The sequence below is a fragment of the Molothrus aeneus genome (assembly GCF_037042795.1).
Source record: "Molothrus aeneus isolate 106 chromosome Z unlocalized genomic scaffold, BPBGC_Maene_1.0 scaffold_33, whole genome shotgun sequence".
NCBI classification, from domain to species: domain Eukaryota; kingdom Metazoa; phylum Chordata; class Aves; order Passeriformes; family Icteridae; genus Molothrus; species Molothrus aeneus.
This window is the reverse complement of record NW_027098761.1, coordinates 1,084,984-1,098,710: the sequence shown is the minus strand read 5'-3', so window position 1 is coordinate 1,098,710 and position 13,727 is coordinate 1,084,984. Positions and strand designations below refer to the sequence as shown.

The 13,727-nt window shown below is 45.1% G+C and overlaps 1 protein-coding gene across 1 annotated transcript in view; it reads right to left on the bottom strand.

The window, feature by feature from the left end:
• Window positions 1-13,114, bottom strand: part of GRIN3A (glutamate ionotropic receptor NMDA type subunit 3A) — a 67,821-nt gene extending 54,707 nt beyond the window's left edge. The window contains exon 1 of the mRNA XM_066569886.1: window positions 12,413-13,114. Within this exon, the coding sequence (XP_066425983.1) occupies window positions 12,413-13,114 (702 nt within the window). The remainder of the gene's footprint in view (window positions 1-12,412) is intronic.
• Window positions 13,115-13,727: the final 613 nt, after the last annotated feature.

Here is a 13,727-nt window from a genome sequence, read left to right as displayed (position 1 = left end):
ACTACAAGTTCTACGGGCTCGAAGAAATAATGATATTCATGAATTTAGCAAACGAGACAGAAGTTATGAATTTAATGATCTCGGAGCCAGTCTTGAGTTATGCAAAACACACTGAGTTAGGTATTCACAAAACTGCTCCAGTGTAATTGTCGGCACGTGGATTGTTTGCAAACAGCTTGCACAAACTACTTAGTGTTAATCATTTGTTCCGTGACATAGTTAGTCATGCACTATTTCTGCTCCTTGAGTGGGTGATTGTATCATCCTGAAGGAGAGGGTAAGAACCAGAGAAAATGAGGCACACCCCGGGAGTTTAACACGGATAAGCGCCTCCAACAAAATACGGGAGCGTCACGTCTCACTAATCTCTGCAAGATGCTTGCGTCTCTCCATCCCCATGCAAATAATCCATGATGACTCTGCAGAGTCTGGTGAACCAAAGCCTGGGGACAAGGAATTCGCAGTGACTATTTCTGGCACCGCGATTCTTTTTAACACTCCAAACAAGGGGGAGTGTTGCAGAGGAGTATCTAATTCCCCCAGACAACCTGAGAGGAAGGGATGACAGATCACCACTCCTAAGAGTTTGGCAAGAGCTTGCAAACTGCTGTCGCTCTCTCTGCAGGAAACAGTACTGCTTCAGGGAGAGAGAACCTCCAGCAAAAACTGCCACAAAAAGAAAGTATGTTCCCTGAAGACACAGGAATGTTGGGATTTTATTTCTTTCCACATTTCAGCTTTCATTGTTTATATGATGTTAGCACTTGAGTGCAAGTCTTGGTCAGCCTAAGATACAGAATCGTAGAATGGTTTGGATTGGAAGTCCCAAGGACAGGGACTTCTCCCACTAGATCAGCCTGCTACAAGCCCTGTCCAGCCTGTCCTTAAACACTTGGGGATGGGGAATGTACTACAGTTATTACAGCAATGTGCAGAATTACACATTTCAGTCACCTGGGATGGAACTAAAGAAAGTGAAAAACTATAACCTGAATTGATTTTTATTGCAATAAAGCTTTGATACCCCAGAAGTGCTCTGTGAGGTGTGTGGCAAACTGGAGTGAAACAGACAGCCAGCAGTGAGAATAAAAGCAACAAAGGGAGACTCAAGAAACAAGGATCTTCTGTTAAAGGATGCCACAGCACCACAAAACATTTTCAGTGGCAGCCACATCAGTGTCACACTGGGCAGTCATTGTTTATAGACAGGCAACATGTCATGGGTAATTCCCTGGCAACTTTTAATCTTCCAGAGGAAACTTCTGACAAAGCACAGGAATACACCTGGACTTCATGCCTGGACTGGTAGACCAGCGGCTATTCCAGTACTCAGTCCAGTGTATTTTCCTGTGATTTTAACTGTATTGAAGAGGAATGAATTTCCTATTTGAGTCCCCTGTTCAGTGGTTGGACTGCAGACTCATTTCTCCTCATCTTACTGACAATAATAAGCCATTTTGCTGCTTATTATTCTCCAATAAAATTGTAATAATTTTGTATGACTCTCGGAAGAAAGCATTTGCTTCACAGTGCTGGCCTAATATGGATCCACAAAAAGATGGATTGTCTGAATTATTCTCGATCATAGTTAGTGAATTGCTTTCTATAGGATTTTAGGCAAAGTGGGAACTCTCTGGTGAAAATAAGTCAATTTCAGGTAAAATTAAAGGTTAGAGTTGACAGAAGTCCAAAGTTTGCTTATGAATATATTTTTACTATCAGAGCAACAAACCACAGATCCTATTGGACTAGTTTCTCATTCAAAACAAAACAATACCACACTTAAATGAAGTCTGAATGCTTTTTTTAAAAATCATGCCAATTGCATCAGAAACAGCATGCAGACACTCCTACAACTGAAAATATTCACTTCAGCTGTTTTTGTTCTCCTCAACAAGAACATTTTCCCCTTTTCATGAACACTTCAGTAATCAAATTATACTAGGACAAATGCTTATAGAAAACGCACAGTAAAACCAAATACTTGAAGTATTTGCAAGTTCCAGATTCCATGTATATCACCAATTCCTGTATTTATTGGACTGGGGAAAAAAAATCATGGGCCTAGTTAGACAACCAAAACTGTATCTCAAACTGGTCCTTACTCAAAGCCAGTGAAGTAAAAGGACGTACTCCCATAGATGTTTTGTAAGGCTCTGGGATACTGCCATTCCTTTGTTCTGGCTTGTTCCAGAAATTTCAGGTGGTTTTCAGGCAGAGAAATAAAATGTCTGTGATTATCAGATGTATTATTCACTGTGAATTCTCACTTCATTTTCCTCTTAAAGTACAGTTCTGGGCAGGAATACAAGGGCAGTATGAGCTGGTCAACAAGCTCCTATTCCCTGTCAAACAGAGCATCTTTCTTCTGCTAATCATGTGGCACTGCTGCATCCCACCATCGGTCTAAATTTGCCACTTATAAACCTGTAAGGGTTGTGAACACCCCAGGAGGACATTGTGGCACAGCTCACTTCCACATAACTGCATGTTACATATTTATATGCACTGTCAAAATGGTGGGAAGATACAAAACTGTGTTTCACTGGAATCCAGCAGGCTGAACTATTTATAAATAAGTGCCTTATTTTTGGTGCTCTTCAGTGCAGATGAACAGTGAGTGATGAGCAATTTATGTTGCTGATCATTTGTATCACAATAGAGCCTTGCAGTCTTTTCCTGCAGTTCATAGACTCTGTAAGTTCAGGATCTGTAGTATCCAACAGTGGAAGACAGGACCTCAGAACAAAGACCAGTGGGCAAGATAAAGAAAGGATGAAATGAGCATGACACACTGAAAATGGAATATAGATAGATAACAGAGCATCTGAAAAAATATTTGAGCATTCCTGGGGATTCTGGGCATCAATATCCAAAACAGACCCACGACCCATCTATCTCTCAAAAAATAAATTCTCATTGTGAAGGAATCCTTTCCCAAGAGTACTCCACATGAAGGGATTCTCAGTTTAGACAACGGAAGAAAACATTAAACAAAACATGGCTTAATGAACATGAAATAAAAGTCTTTAGAAGGATGACATGCTTGGAAGAAATCTTAGGGGTATAACTGAAGTGAAAAAGGAGGTTTTAATTAACAAGCTTGTAAGCACCCTGTACTCTGTAAATAATTCATGTATATAAAAAGACGATCATAAGGATGACTGAATAATCATCATTTTGGCTTCCCTGTGTTGACTGCTGATGTAAGATTCCTAATCAGATGCCACGGGAGTATTGTTAACCATACCAGCTACCCAGGATATTTCTGTACTGATACATTGTGACAGGAACTTTTATATAAATTATTAATAGGTGTTTTTTCTCTCCCCATTATCTCTGAGGAAGAAACACTTATGCCATGTTTTACCATTTCCCTGGTCATGAACTCTGCAGCAGACACTTTCACAGACCACAGAATAATTTGGGTTGGGAGTGACCTTGAACACCATTCCATTCCAATCCTCTGCCATGGGCAGGGACACCTTCCACTAGACCAGGTTGCTCAGAGCTCCATCCAACCTGGCCTTCAACACTTCTAGAGACAGAAGATGAAACATCTGAAATTGTCATGCCTTGACACGTAAACAAAAAATAGCAATGCTTTCTGCTGTAACTATTTACCTGTGTTTGCCTCAAGGCTGTCAGTGGGTATCTATTTGTTGCCTCTGTAGTTCATCACCTATCACACACAAAACTTAAGCAGAAGAAGCCCAGGCACATAAACCTTCCATCTTGTTGCCATCTAAGGCAGGGGTAAAATCAGCTCTATAGTATTAGCACACTAAAACAATGTAAATCACAGTTAAAACACTTTCAGTATATTCTCAAAGGAGGGCAGCTCCAAATAGAGGTCAGATCTGGTTTTCTCTCTTTCGATACTTACACTGAGTACAGGAAATTCTTAAAAACAACTGCTGTCTTACAGAAAGCAGTTACATATGAGTGAGCCTTACACACTCAGAAAGTGATAAATAATTATGCATTCACCTAAAATAGCACTGGAAAATTACCAAATTGTGAACTTAATAATACCAACTTTTCACCTGATTTGCAAGATAAAAAGATCTTTTTAAGCCAGTTTGAGTGAGTATGCCATTAAAATTAGTGTAATGCAACTGGTTTATCAGTAGCATCAATGAGAGAGGCTGGTGCATAATTCAGCTGCTCTTTCTGGTTCTTATTTGCTATGTCAAATAGCTCCTTCTTTTCAAAAAATGCAAAACTTCATTTTAAAATCTCAGTTAATGCTTGAAGATCTGTCTTGTCTTTTGACTCTGTCTCAAGTTAGAAAGTCTTGTAAAATGTCGTATAGACAGCATGGGCAATAATTTCCTTCACAGTCTTAAAGAAGCTGGAAGTGGGATAGCATGCCTTCAGGGAAATACTAAGAGTATAAAATACGCCTGTGCAGCACATTCATAGATTTTTATAATCCACTTCAAATACTTTCCACATTGTAAAACAAGCTTTGGAAATGATCATCATAGATGAAAGCGAGTGAAAAAAGAGTAATAAAAATACTGTAGAAAGAAGAGGAAAAAATGGCGGCTGCTTCTTCTGAGCTCCCCAATGTTTGATTTTTCCTGTATAATAATAAGAACTGAATGATCACAGTAATTTCCCCATTTTCTGTGGTTCAGTGTCAACTGAGGGTGTTGACACTGTTTCTGTGGTTCAGTGTCAACCTGTCCCCACCTGTGCCCTCCTCCTCCACCCCCCTCTCTGCAGCCTGAAGGCACCCAGGATGAAACATTTCAGATAGAAGTTAATTATCCAGCACCAAACTGCACACCAGACCTTTCCAAACTGCTGCCAACTGGAAACCTTCCCATCAGCTTCTGAGGGCTCTCCCAGCTCACCATTCCTGCAGCAGAGAGGATCTGAGAGGTTCAGCATCATCTCCCTGCTCACTGACAAGGCACTCAGAGCTCGCAGAGGCACAGGATGGCAGCCTGGCATGAGGGGTGGCACCTGCTTTCTGCTTGTACCTTGCTCCAGGGATGCAAGATGCTCATCAGCGCCTGCATGGACCCACACTGCAGGGAAATGACACACAGAGCTCAGGTCTGAGGGGTGAACATCAAGCCTGAACAGAGAGATTCTCTGGAACCCTGTCTGCAGCCCAATCCAAGTCTCAAGGCCAACTGCACACAAACTTTTGGTTGCAATGCCCTACAAGTGCAGCATGTAATGTTACAATGGCTGTGGTATGCCTGTCTCAGTTCTTCATGAAGAATATTACCAAGAGCAGTGTTATCAGCTTGCTGTGACAGCTGCGAAGCACTTGGGGCCAAGCTATGAACTTCTGAGTCACATTGATGAGGAGCCCCTTGAACAAGCAGCTTTGCTCGAGTGTGACTCCCTTAATAAATGAGTCATCCATCAGCGCTGCCTACTCAAGCTTAAATCCTTCTCCCAGTTCTCCTGCTACTTCCACCATCTGCACATCCTTTCCCTGTGGTGGTGAGAACCAATTTGGCTGACTGACAGGGTTTTGGGGAAAATGTGGAGTCTTTCAGGGCCAGAGCAGAAGTAAAGTACAGTCACTAATGTCCAAAGCTCCAATCGTTAAGTCCCTGTCCCTGAACCTGCTCCCATTTATTAGGAAATCCTTGTTGGCTACCTACTTGGTATGATGCTGCATGCATCCTAGTAACCTGGTGCTCTGAAATCCTAACCAGTCTGACCCTTTGTCCCAAACTATCATGAGGGACTCTCAGCATGAAGTTTGCAAAAAAGGCTTCCATTAATAAAACCCAAATACACCAAGGCCTCACACCCTTTGCAAGACATCCCTCTGGCAACAGCATTATCTACATTTGATATTAATTCCTGTTCCCATCACTGCATCCTAGATGCTGGCTTAATCAGTTTCCTGAGAAATCTGCAGGAAAGACAATGCATTTTGGGGGGGCGGGGGGTGGGGGGGGAATGCTTTTTTGGGCAAGCATTACTCACTGGAAGTAACTATTCTTAGCCAGGGATCAAGACAGCCCTGTGAATTCAACTCTGATTTGGGCAAGCCATTCTTCTCTGTGTTCGGTGATTCCAGCTCTTTGTCCAGTGCTTTCCTACAAAATTCAGTTCCCTTGTTTTTTGCTGCTAGAACCACAAAAAGTAAAGACATAGGGAAGGGCACTTCTTCTTTCTCTTCTCAGTTCAGCTTATTTTCTCCTTCTCTTCCCCTGTGTCACTGACATGTGACGTTTCCAGTTTTCCTGCTTCCTTTTCTTGTTCTCTTCCTCCTCTTTTCTCTGGGTGCTTTCAGCTCTTCAGAACAAACTCTGCAATGCACAGCTATTTGTATTGCAGTGAGACCTGATGCACTCTCATTTCATCAAATTGAGAAGACAACCCTTCCACTCTTTAAAAGCCCTTCAGTGAGACCTACAGAAACATGGGTTTATAGTCTGAGTCTTTGTTGGAAGGTAAATTTAGGTTTTTTTAAAAGAAACTGCTTTTTCCAGTTTTTTGTTGATTATAATAAATATGTAAATTCCAGACATGTTATGCCTGGTTTTCTTCCACATTTAAAAATTGATTGGGAATCCAGAGAAGAAAATAATACAACACAATATAAACACTTTATTTGAGGGCTTAAAACTGTAACTAGATCCAGCACAGTCTTAAGTCCTAAAACTATGTATTTTCAATATTTCATGGGTTTAAATAGTAAACAATTTATTAAATATACCCTAAATGAGAACTTTCTAAGGTAGTGTGTGAATTTAATCACAATAAATAAATTGAATAACACATCACAAGATCTTTTATTGATTTCTAGTTTCTGGAGCTCTACTTCCACTGGCTTTCATGAACAAATTCTTGGGGGAAAATATATTAAATACTCCAACTTACTTTTCTTTGTTAACAATCTGTTCAGTACTCGTAACTTATGTACTCATATAGAATCTGACAACAGGTTGTCTTTAAATTTGTCTATTCTAGGCAAAATTATAATTTTTACTTAGTGGATCAAGCCAAGTATTCTTTGATGCTTCTTCTGATGATGCCTGTCCTTCAGCAAAGTAATAATCAATGATTTAACACTGTCATAATTTAGTCACTCATCACTGACAGGAGTTTGTGCGGTGCATTATGAAAGACCTAGCACCAAGAAAGACATTGTTTTGTGAACACCCAGAATAGAAAAAAAGAGCCAAACTCAAAATAAACATCATGTATGGCACTGAATTTGATGTTAACTCAGCTTTTCTGCATCAAAGAATCAGCATGAGATAAGGAATGAGAAAATCTTGTTACTGGGCAGCTCTGAATGAGTGCTATCCCAGCAGACTTCTGGCTCTTTCTGTCTCCAAAGGCTTTAGTATTAAGAAACCTGAGGAGAACTGAAGTTAAACATTCTCACCACTTCCTTGCATTCTGAAAAGGGATTTTTCTACAGGTTTGATTAATTGGATCTTCCTTAAACCTTTAACTCCAATAAAGAGACTAGTTTGGGTTTTTTCTCCCTTTCTTTGTTCCATGCAAAGATTTTTGATAGAGGAAATATCACTGGGGTCTCTGGCTGAAAGAGAAGCAACTGGGCATTTGTTTGCACATCCTCTCAATTTCTGTCCTTGATTCCTCTCAAGACCCCTCTCATAAACCCTCCTGAAGTACACAAAAGGCAAGTGCCACACACTATTTACTCAGTGCCAGGTCAAGAGGGTTGCTGGCCACAGGGAAAGACTGAACATATATTCCTCATCTACACAGAAACTAGCACAAGCTCCCAATATCTGGACTAAGACAGATTAGCTGTGGCAGTATGAATGACCAGAGCCTGCAGCCAAATGTGTGTGTTGCATTCTCTCCCTGGAAAAAGGAATTATTAAAACTTTCTCCAAAATCAAACCCCCTTTTCTGCAAAAATGAAATTCTGTCTCTGAGAAGGAAAGAAAAAAGTGTCTCTGGGCATTTAGTTGGGCAGAAGCTTTCCCACATCTTTGTCCCTTTGCTGTAATTTCTGCCTGCCCTCACTGGTGCAATGCATAGTCTGTGTCTTGCAGGTCAGTATGACTTCTGAGGACACTGTATTCACAGTGGTACTCCTGTCTGTTTCCAAAAAGACCTGTAATTCCTCACCCAGGCTGGTCTGATATATCTATAAATTAGGAAGCTGTTAAAAAACTCAATTCCTTTAAAAACAAAAAATTAAATTTTACAGGCAGTTTCTTTTGACAGCATCTCTTCTGAGGATGAGCTTGCTTTTCACTGGAAAATTCAGTTTAATCTGGAACTTTGATTTGGTTTATTTATTCTTTTGGCCCCTTCTGAAGTCATAGCAGTAATCAGCAGCACTGCAATTTTAGTTCCTTTAAGAAACTAGGTAAAGCACAGACTGGCAGGGACCGATGATTTGGAATTACTTTATTCAGTTTAGTTACTCTGAGAAGATTCCTTTTCATGTTAACAGACATCAGAGGTCCTGATTTATCTGAAACCCACTAAAAATACTCCTTTGAATTCAGAGAACACTGCTGCGAACATGACCTCCCCTGTGTTTCTGATACTATCACCAACAAAATGGATATTATGGGCTATTCTTCCCAGACTCAGCTCTGAGCTGTACTACTAGAAGCAATATCACTGTATTTATTTATGCTTCATGTTCCCTGGATCTTTTCCCTGTTCCATCCATGGGAAAATTAATGACACTGGTTATCTTGGAAACAAAAGATAAAGTGCTTCTCTTGATACAAACATACATAAGGTGACAAGCCTTGCCTCAGTGGCATCAGTGCTTGTGAAGATGCTTTCTCCAAAATAATGAGCTGTCAAAGCTTCACTGCAATTTGCATTTGTATTAGTAGTGAAGAAATCCAATGCCATTTTTTTCCCTTGCTGAATGACAGTGTTAAATTGTTACTTTTGCTCACTGAGTGTGAAAATGAAATGAAGCGTCATTTCAGTGAGTGTGAAATGACAGTAAAGTGAGAAAAGTAAACAGCATTTTTTCAGGTCACAAAAGCACTTGGATATACTGTAAGTGTACATTAACAATTAAATCACAGATATAAAATGAAAAAAGTGTGTCACATTTTACTCTGTGTAGCCTCCCTTGAAACCAACACACTCCTGAACCTCTAGAATAAGCTGTTGCTTTGTGGGAGAATGAGTGTAGTAGCACACCTTGTGGTGGCTGTTGCCTTGTGATCATTCATGGCATGTGGAAAGACTTTGCTCTCTTTTTTTATCCTCAGGGTGGTAGAATTTAATGAGAAATTGATTTTTAAATATGTGTGAGCAACCACAGAACTTTTGAAAACACTGTCTAGGTATCTTTATGTGACTGTAGCTGCCCGTCTGTGGTGCTTCATATTTCCTCTGATGTTACACGTCTGAAGTATTACTGTCATCAAACACCACAGAGACAAGAGGCAGTATTGTTGAAATGTATTTAATTTCTGGATCTTTACCTTCCCTTTCATTCTATTGCTTTTTTCCATGTTAGAGGAGATTTGATCCAAGATCAACATGCTTTTCAATTACAGTGAACATTTGCCTGTTATAAACTTCTGCATGAAATAATGACATTAAGAATCAGCAGCAGTACAAGACATTGCATGTGTATGCTCCCGTCCTGTTGCAGTGTGGAAAATGAGACTTTGCTAGACATTACTACCTTAAGATCACCCTAATAAAAGATTTCAATATTAAGGAGAAGCAGTATGACACAGCATCTAGTAAATACTGGGTTTGTTATGCTTGCCATGGTCTTCACATGAACACAGTACAAAATGTTCTCCAAGGGCAAAACAAGTTTTGGGTATGCTCCTATGCCTGTGTGGAAGGAAGATACCTGCAGGCACTCCTAAGGGCATGCTGCTGTGATTTTGTGGGAGGGAAGATGCTCTGTCCAAGCATCAGCAGGAGGGGTGACCCCAGGGGTGCCAAGTCAGAAGCAGGATTAGAAATCAGTCTTCTTTTCTTCTCTGGATATCTGCATGTTGGGCCTATCAGTGAAATCTGCCCCGTCTATAATGATGTCATGTACAACTGCCTCCTCCAAGATTGCCAGTCAGTAGAAAAAGGCAATCTGCAGCTCCAGGTCTGCAGAGACAGGAAGGTGACAGGTCTGTGGCATGTTCATTTCATGTCAGTGCTGGTATGGGACTGTGAGGAACACAAAATCCCTGCCTGCAACAGAGATTGCCAACAACTCCAGGGACTCCTGGGTCCAATATGCTCTTGGAAATCCTGTAACTCTAGAAGTATGCAGGGCAAGGCTGCTGTAGCACTGCCTCCAGCATTAGCCTAAAAATGGTATGTAATAAGTGAAAATATGAAAAAAAAAAAAACAGTGTTCAGAAAGATGTCAGCCCTTCCAAGACAACCTTGATAGACCAACACACTTGAATACAAGTGCTGGCTGGCCTTTGAGTAAGTCTGAGTTGTTTTTTTAAATCCACAGATCCTTGAAAAGTAATTTTTTTAAAACTCAGCCCAAAGGAAAAACAGAGTCTGTTCAGCACAGGTGCAGTGCCAGGCATTGGTTTCACTGTCACTGAAGACAATGCCAGTTAAAGCCTGCTTAAGAACAAAGTCCTGATTTGGACGACTGATCCTTTGGGCTCCACACTGAGAACAATCTGAAAGTTAAGCAGGAGCTTTCAAGTCTGTAGAAAGCAGCAATGAAATATAACCCTGTGCTGCATGTGTTGAACACATCTTGTGAACTCAGGCAGCTTTGGGTGACCTTAGACCTTTCTCTGAGATGGAAGATAAAATAATGCTAACAGTCAGAGCAAATCCTGGGTTCAGGATTTGGCCCTCAGGGAGCTTTGGCTGTTGCCTCCAGCACCATTGTGACTGCAGCTGCAAGGCTGGTAGATGTAACAGCAAACTTGGATGCTACTGGCACCATCAACAGCAGAATTCAGCAGCACTGATTACCCCTGAGTTTCATCTTAAACCTAGAGAGATCTGAGTTTTGGGTTTTGCTGAGGTAGAGAAGCCTAGCTGAATTAGAGGGCTACAAAAGAGCTGGAGAGGGGATTTTGACAAGGACACAGAGTGACAGGAGGAGGTGCAGAAGCTTCAAAATACCAGAGGGCAGGGCTGGATGGGATATTAGGAGGAAATCCGTGACTGTGAGGGTGATGAAACCCTGGCACAGGTTGCCCAGAGAGGCTGTGGCTGCCCCATCCCTGGAGATGCTCAAGGCCATGCTGGGTGAGGCTTGGAGCAGCCTGGTCTGGTAGAAGGTGTGGAAGTGGGTGGAATGAGATTGTCTTTAAAGTCCCTTCTGACTCCAACCATTCTGTGATTCAGACCAGGATACAGCAGTCACATCTTCAGTTATAGACTAGGAACTGCCTAATGCAGACTTTTTCTTCCTTTTCTGTCTCAATTCAAACACACAAAAACTGAAAAAAACCCAAACCCATAGAAATTAGATTCAGGCTGTGGTCTGTATTTGTTTTTGCAAAGCAAATTCACTTGGCAATGTGTTTTCTAATTATATTTTGAAAGCAAAGTTGAGCTACCTCTTTTTACATCAAACAGCTATTTATCCTGTACTTAAAAGGCAGCTGTATCATTTTACTTATGACTTTCCTTGCACAGGCTTTACAGAATAGAGCATTTTCTTTCAGCTCTTTTACCTGGAGATGATTCCTGACATCAAATGCAGTTTCAAAATACTGTATCTATCACCCTCCTCCAGAGTGTGTAACACTAAGTTACATGTCTTTGTATAATAGAAAGTTTAGCTCCTGATGCTACTTCTGCTTGTGCCTAAGAGTTTTGTCAAACACAAAGAATTCCATTTATACTATTTGTGCTACAAAATCAAGCAAACAGGATGGGCAGCAGTTTCCACTACTTTAGTTAGGCAACTCGAATTGGCAAAAATCTGATCTAGTACCAACGCATGAACTACAAGTGAAACTGAACTACAGAAAATCCTGGCGCTTCAGCTCAGCTCGATGCAAAGTCAAGTTACACTGAGCAACTTCCCTGAGAAGTGTCACCTGGTGCCCAACCTGCAATGGCCGCACACAGACCACAGCATTAAGTCCCAAAACAAACAGTCTGAAAGCCGTTTGGGTTTTTTTCCGTTTGCCTTTTTTTTTTTCTTTCCCCCTTAACAACCTTTCCTTGATATGCAAAGCATGTCCTGGACCCCCTTCTGCTCTCGGCTCTGCAACTAATCGCAGTGTATGGCTTCGGGCTAACAACTTCGCTTGTGCCACCGAGCTCTTGCCTGCCTTTCCACGGAGAGGATGTTTCTCCCCGGCCACCCCAGTGCTAAAGCGGAACAGGGCGCTAAAGGAGGGAGGGACCGAAAACCGATGCCGCCGGCCCCGGGGTTGGAGCGCTTCTCCCTCGGTCAGAATCCTCCTGCCGAGACCCCTGCCCTTCCCTTGCCCCCCGCTTTCTCCCCGTGTCCCCAGCGCCTTACCAGGCTCCGCCGGGGGAACTCGCCCAGCACGATGCTGACCACCGGGATACGCAGCGCGGCCGAGATGAAGTCCAGCTCCAGCATCTCCCCACGGCTCTGCGGGAAGGCGAGGATGGCTGAGACCCCCTGCACCACCACGGTGTGGCAGAGACTCTGCAGGAAGGAGACGGGGTCGTTGCTCCAGGAGGCGCTGGCTGAAGAGAAGGGGAAGAGGGGCAGGTCTCCCAGCCCCGCCTCGATCGCCATCACCACCTCCAGGGACAGGTTGTAGGGCAGCAGCCCGGGCACACCGTTCAGGTTGGCCACGGCCAGCAGCAGCGCGTCCCGCGGCGAGGGGGGCGCCCGCCGCTGTCCCCCGCCGCCGCCCCCCGCCCGCCGGCCCCGCGGCCCCTCGGGGCGCCCGCCCGAAGCCTCCCCGGGCCAGGCGGCGGCGGCGGGGGCGGCCCGGGGCTGCAGGTGGGTGGCCCCCACTCGCACCGTGTGCCCGATGCGCCGCAGGATCTGGCAGGGCTGCGGGTGGGACGCGGAGCCGGGCACCGCCGCCAGCACCAGGGCGCAGGGCGGCAGCAGCAGCAGGCACGCCCGGCCCAGGACCCCGCGCACCCCCGGCCGACACATGGCCGGGAGCCCCCCGCCGCCGCCGCCTCCTCCCCCGGCCCCGCCGCCCGCATCAAGCGCCTCGCGGGCGGGCGACAGCGGCATCAGCCGCGGCGGGCGAGCCCCGCGCAGAGCCGCCCCCGCCGCCGCCCATGGGGCCGCCGCCGCCTCGCCCCCGCCCCGGGGCTGCGGAGAGGCTCAGCCCCCGGACCGCCCCCCTCGGTTCCGCGGGGCCGGGAAGCACCCGACCCCCGCCCGGCTACCCTGCCGGGAGCGGGATGCTGCCCTGCCCGGCTCCCCCCGCCCGCCGCTCCTCCGCAGCCCGGGCGGGCTCTGCGCCGCTCAGTTCCGCGCTCTCCGCTCCGAGTCCCCCGGCGCGCCCCTGCCCGGCTCCCTGCGCTGCTCCGCGCTCCCGGCTCCGCTCCCCGCCTCGCAGCGTCTCCGCCCCGTAATCCCGGCCCGGTTCCCTGCACCAGCCCCCTGCCCTTGTCCCCCCGCAGCCCTCGGAGCGCTCCCCGCCGGCTCCGGAGCCGGGCAAAGTTGCCGGTGCGGCTGCGGGCGGTCGCTGGGCTGCGCTGCGCTCCCGCCGGGAGGGACGGCGAGCGCCGGCCCCGCTCGGCTCCTCCCCGGGCCGCCCAGGGGAGGAAGGGGCTTGGGGGGCCGCCCCTTTGCACCCCCGGGGGAGCGTCCCGGGACGGCCCTTACAGAGCCCTTGGTG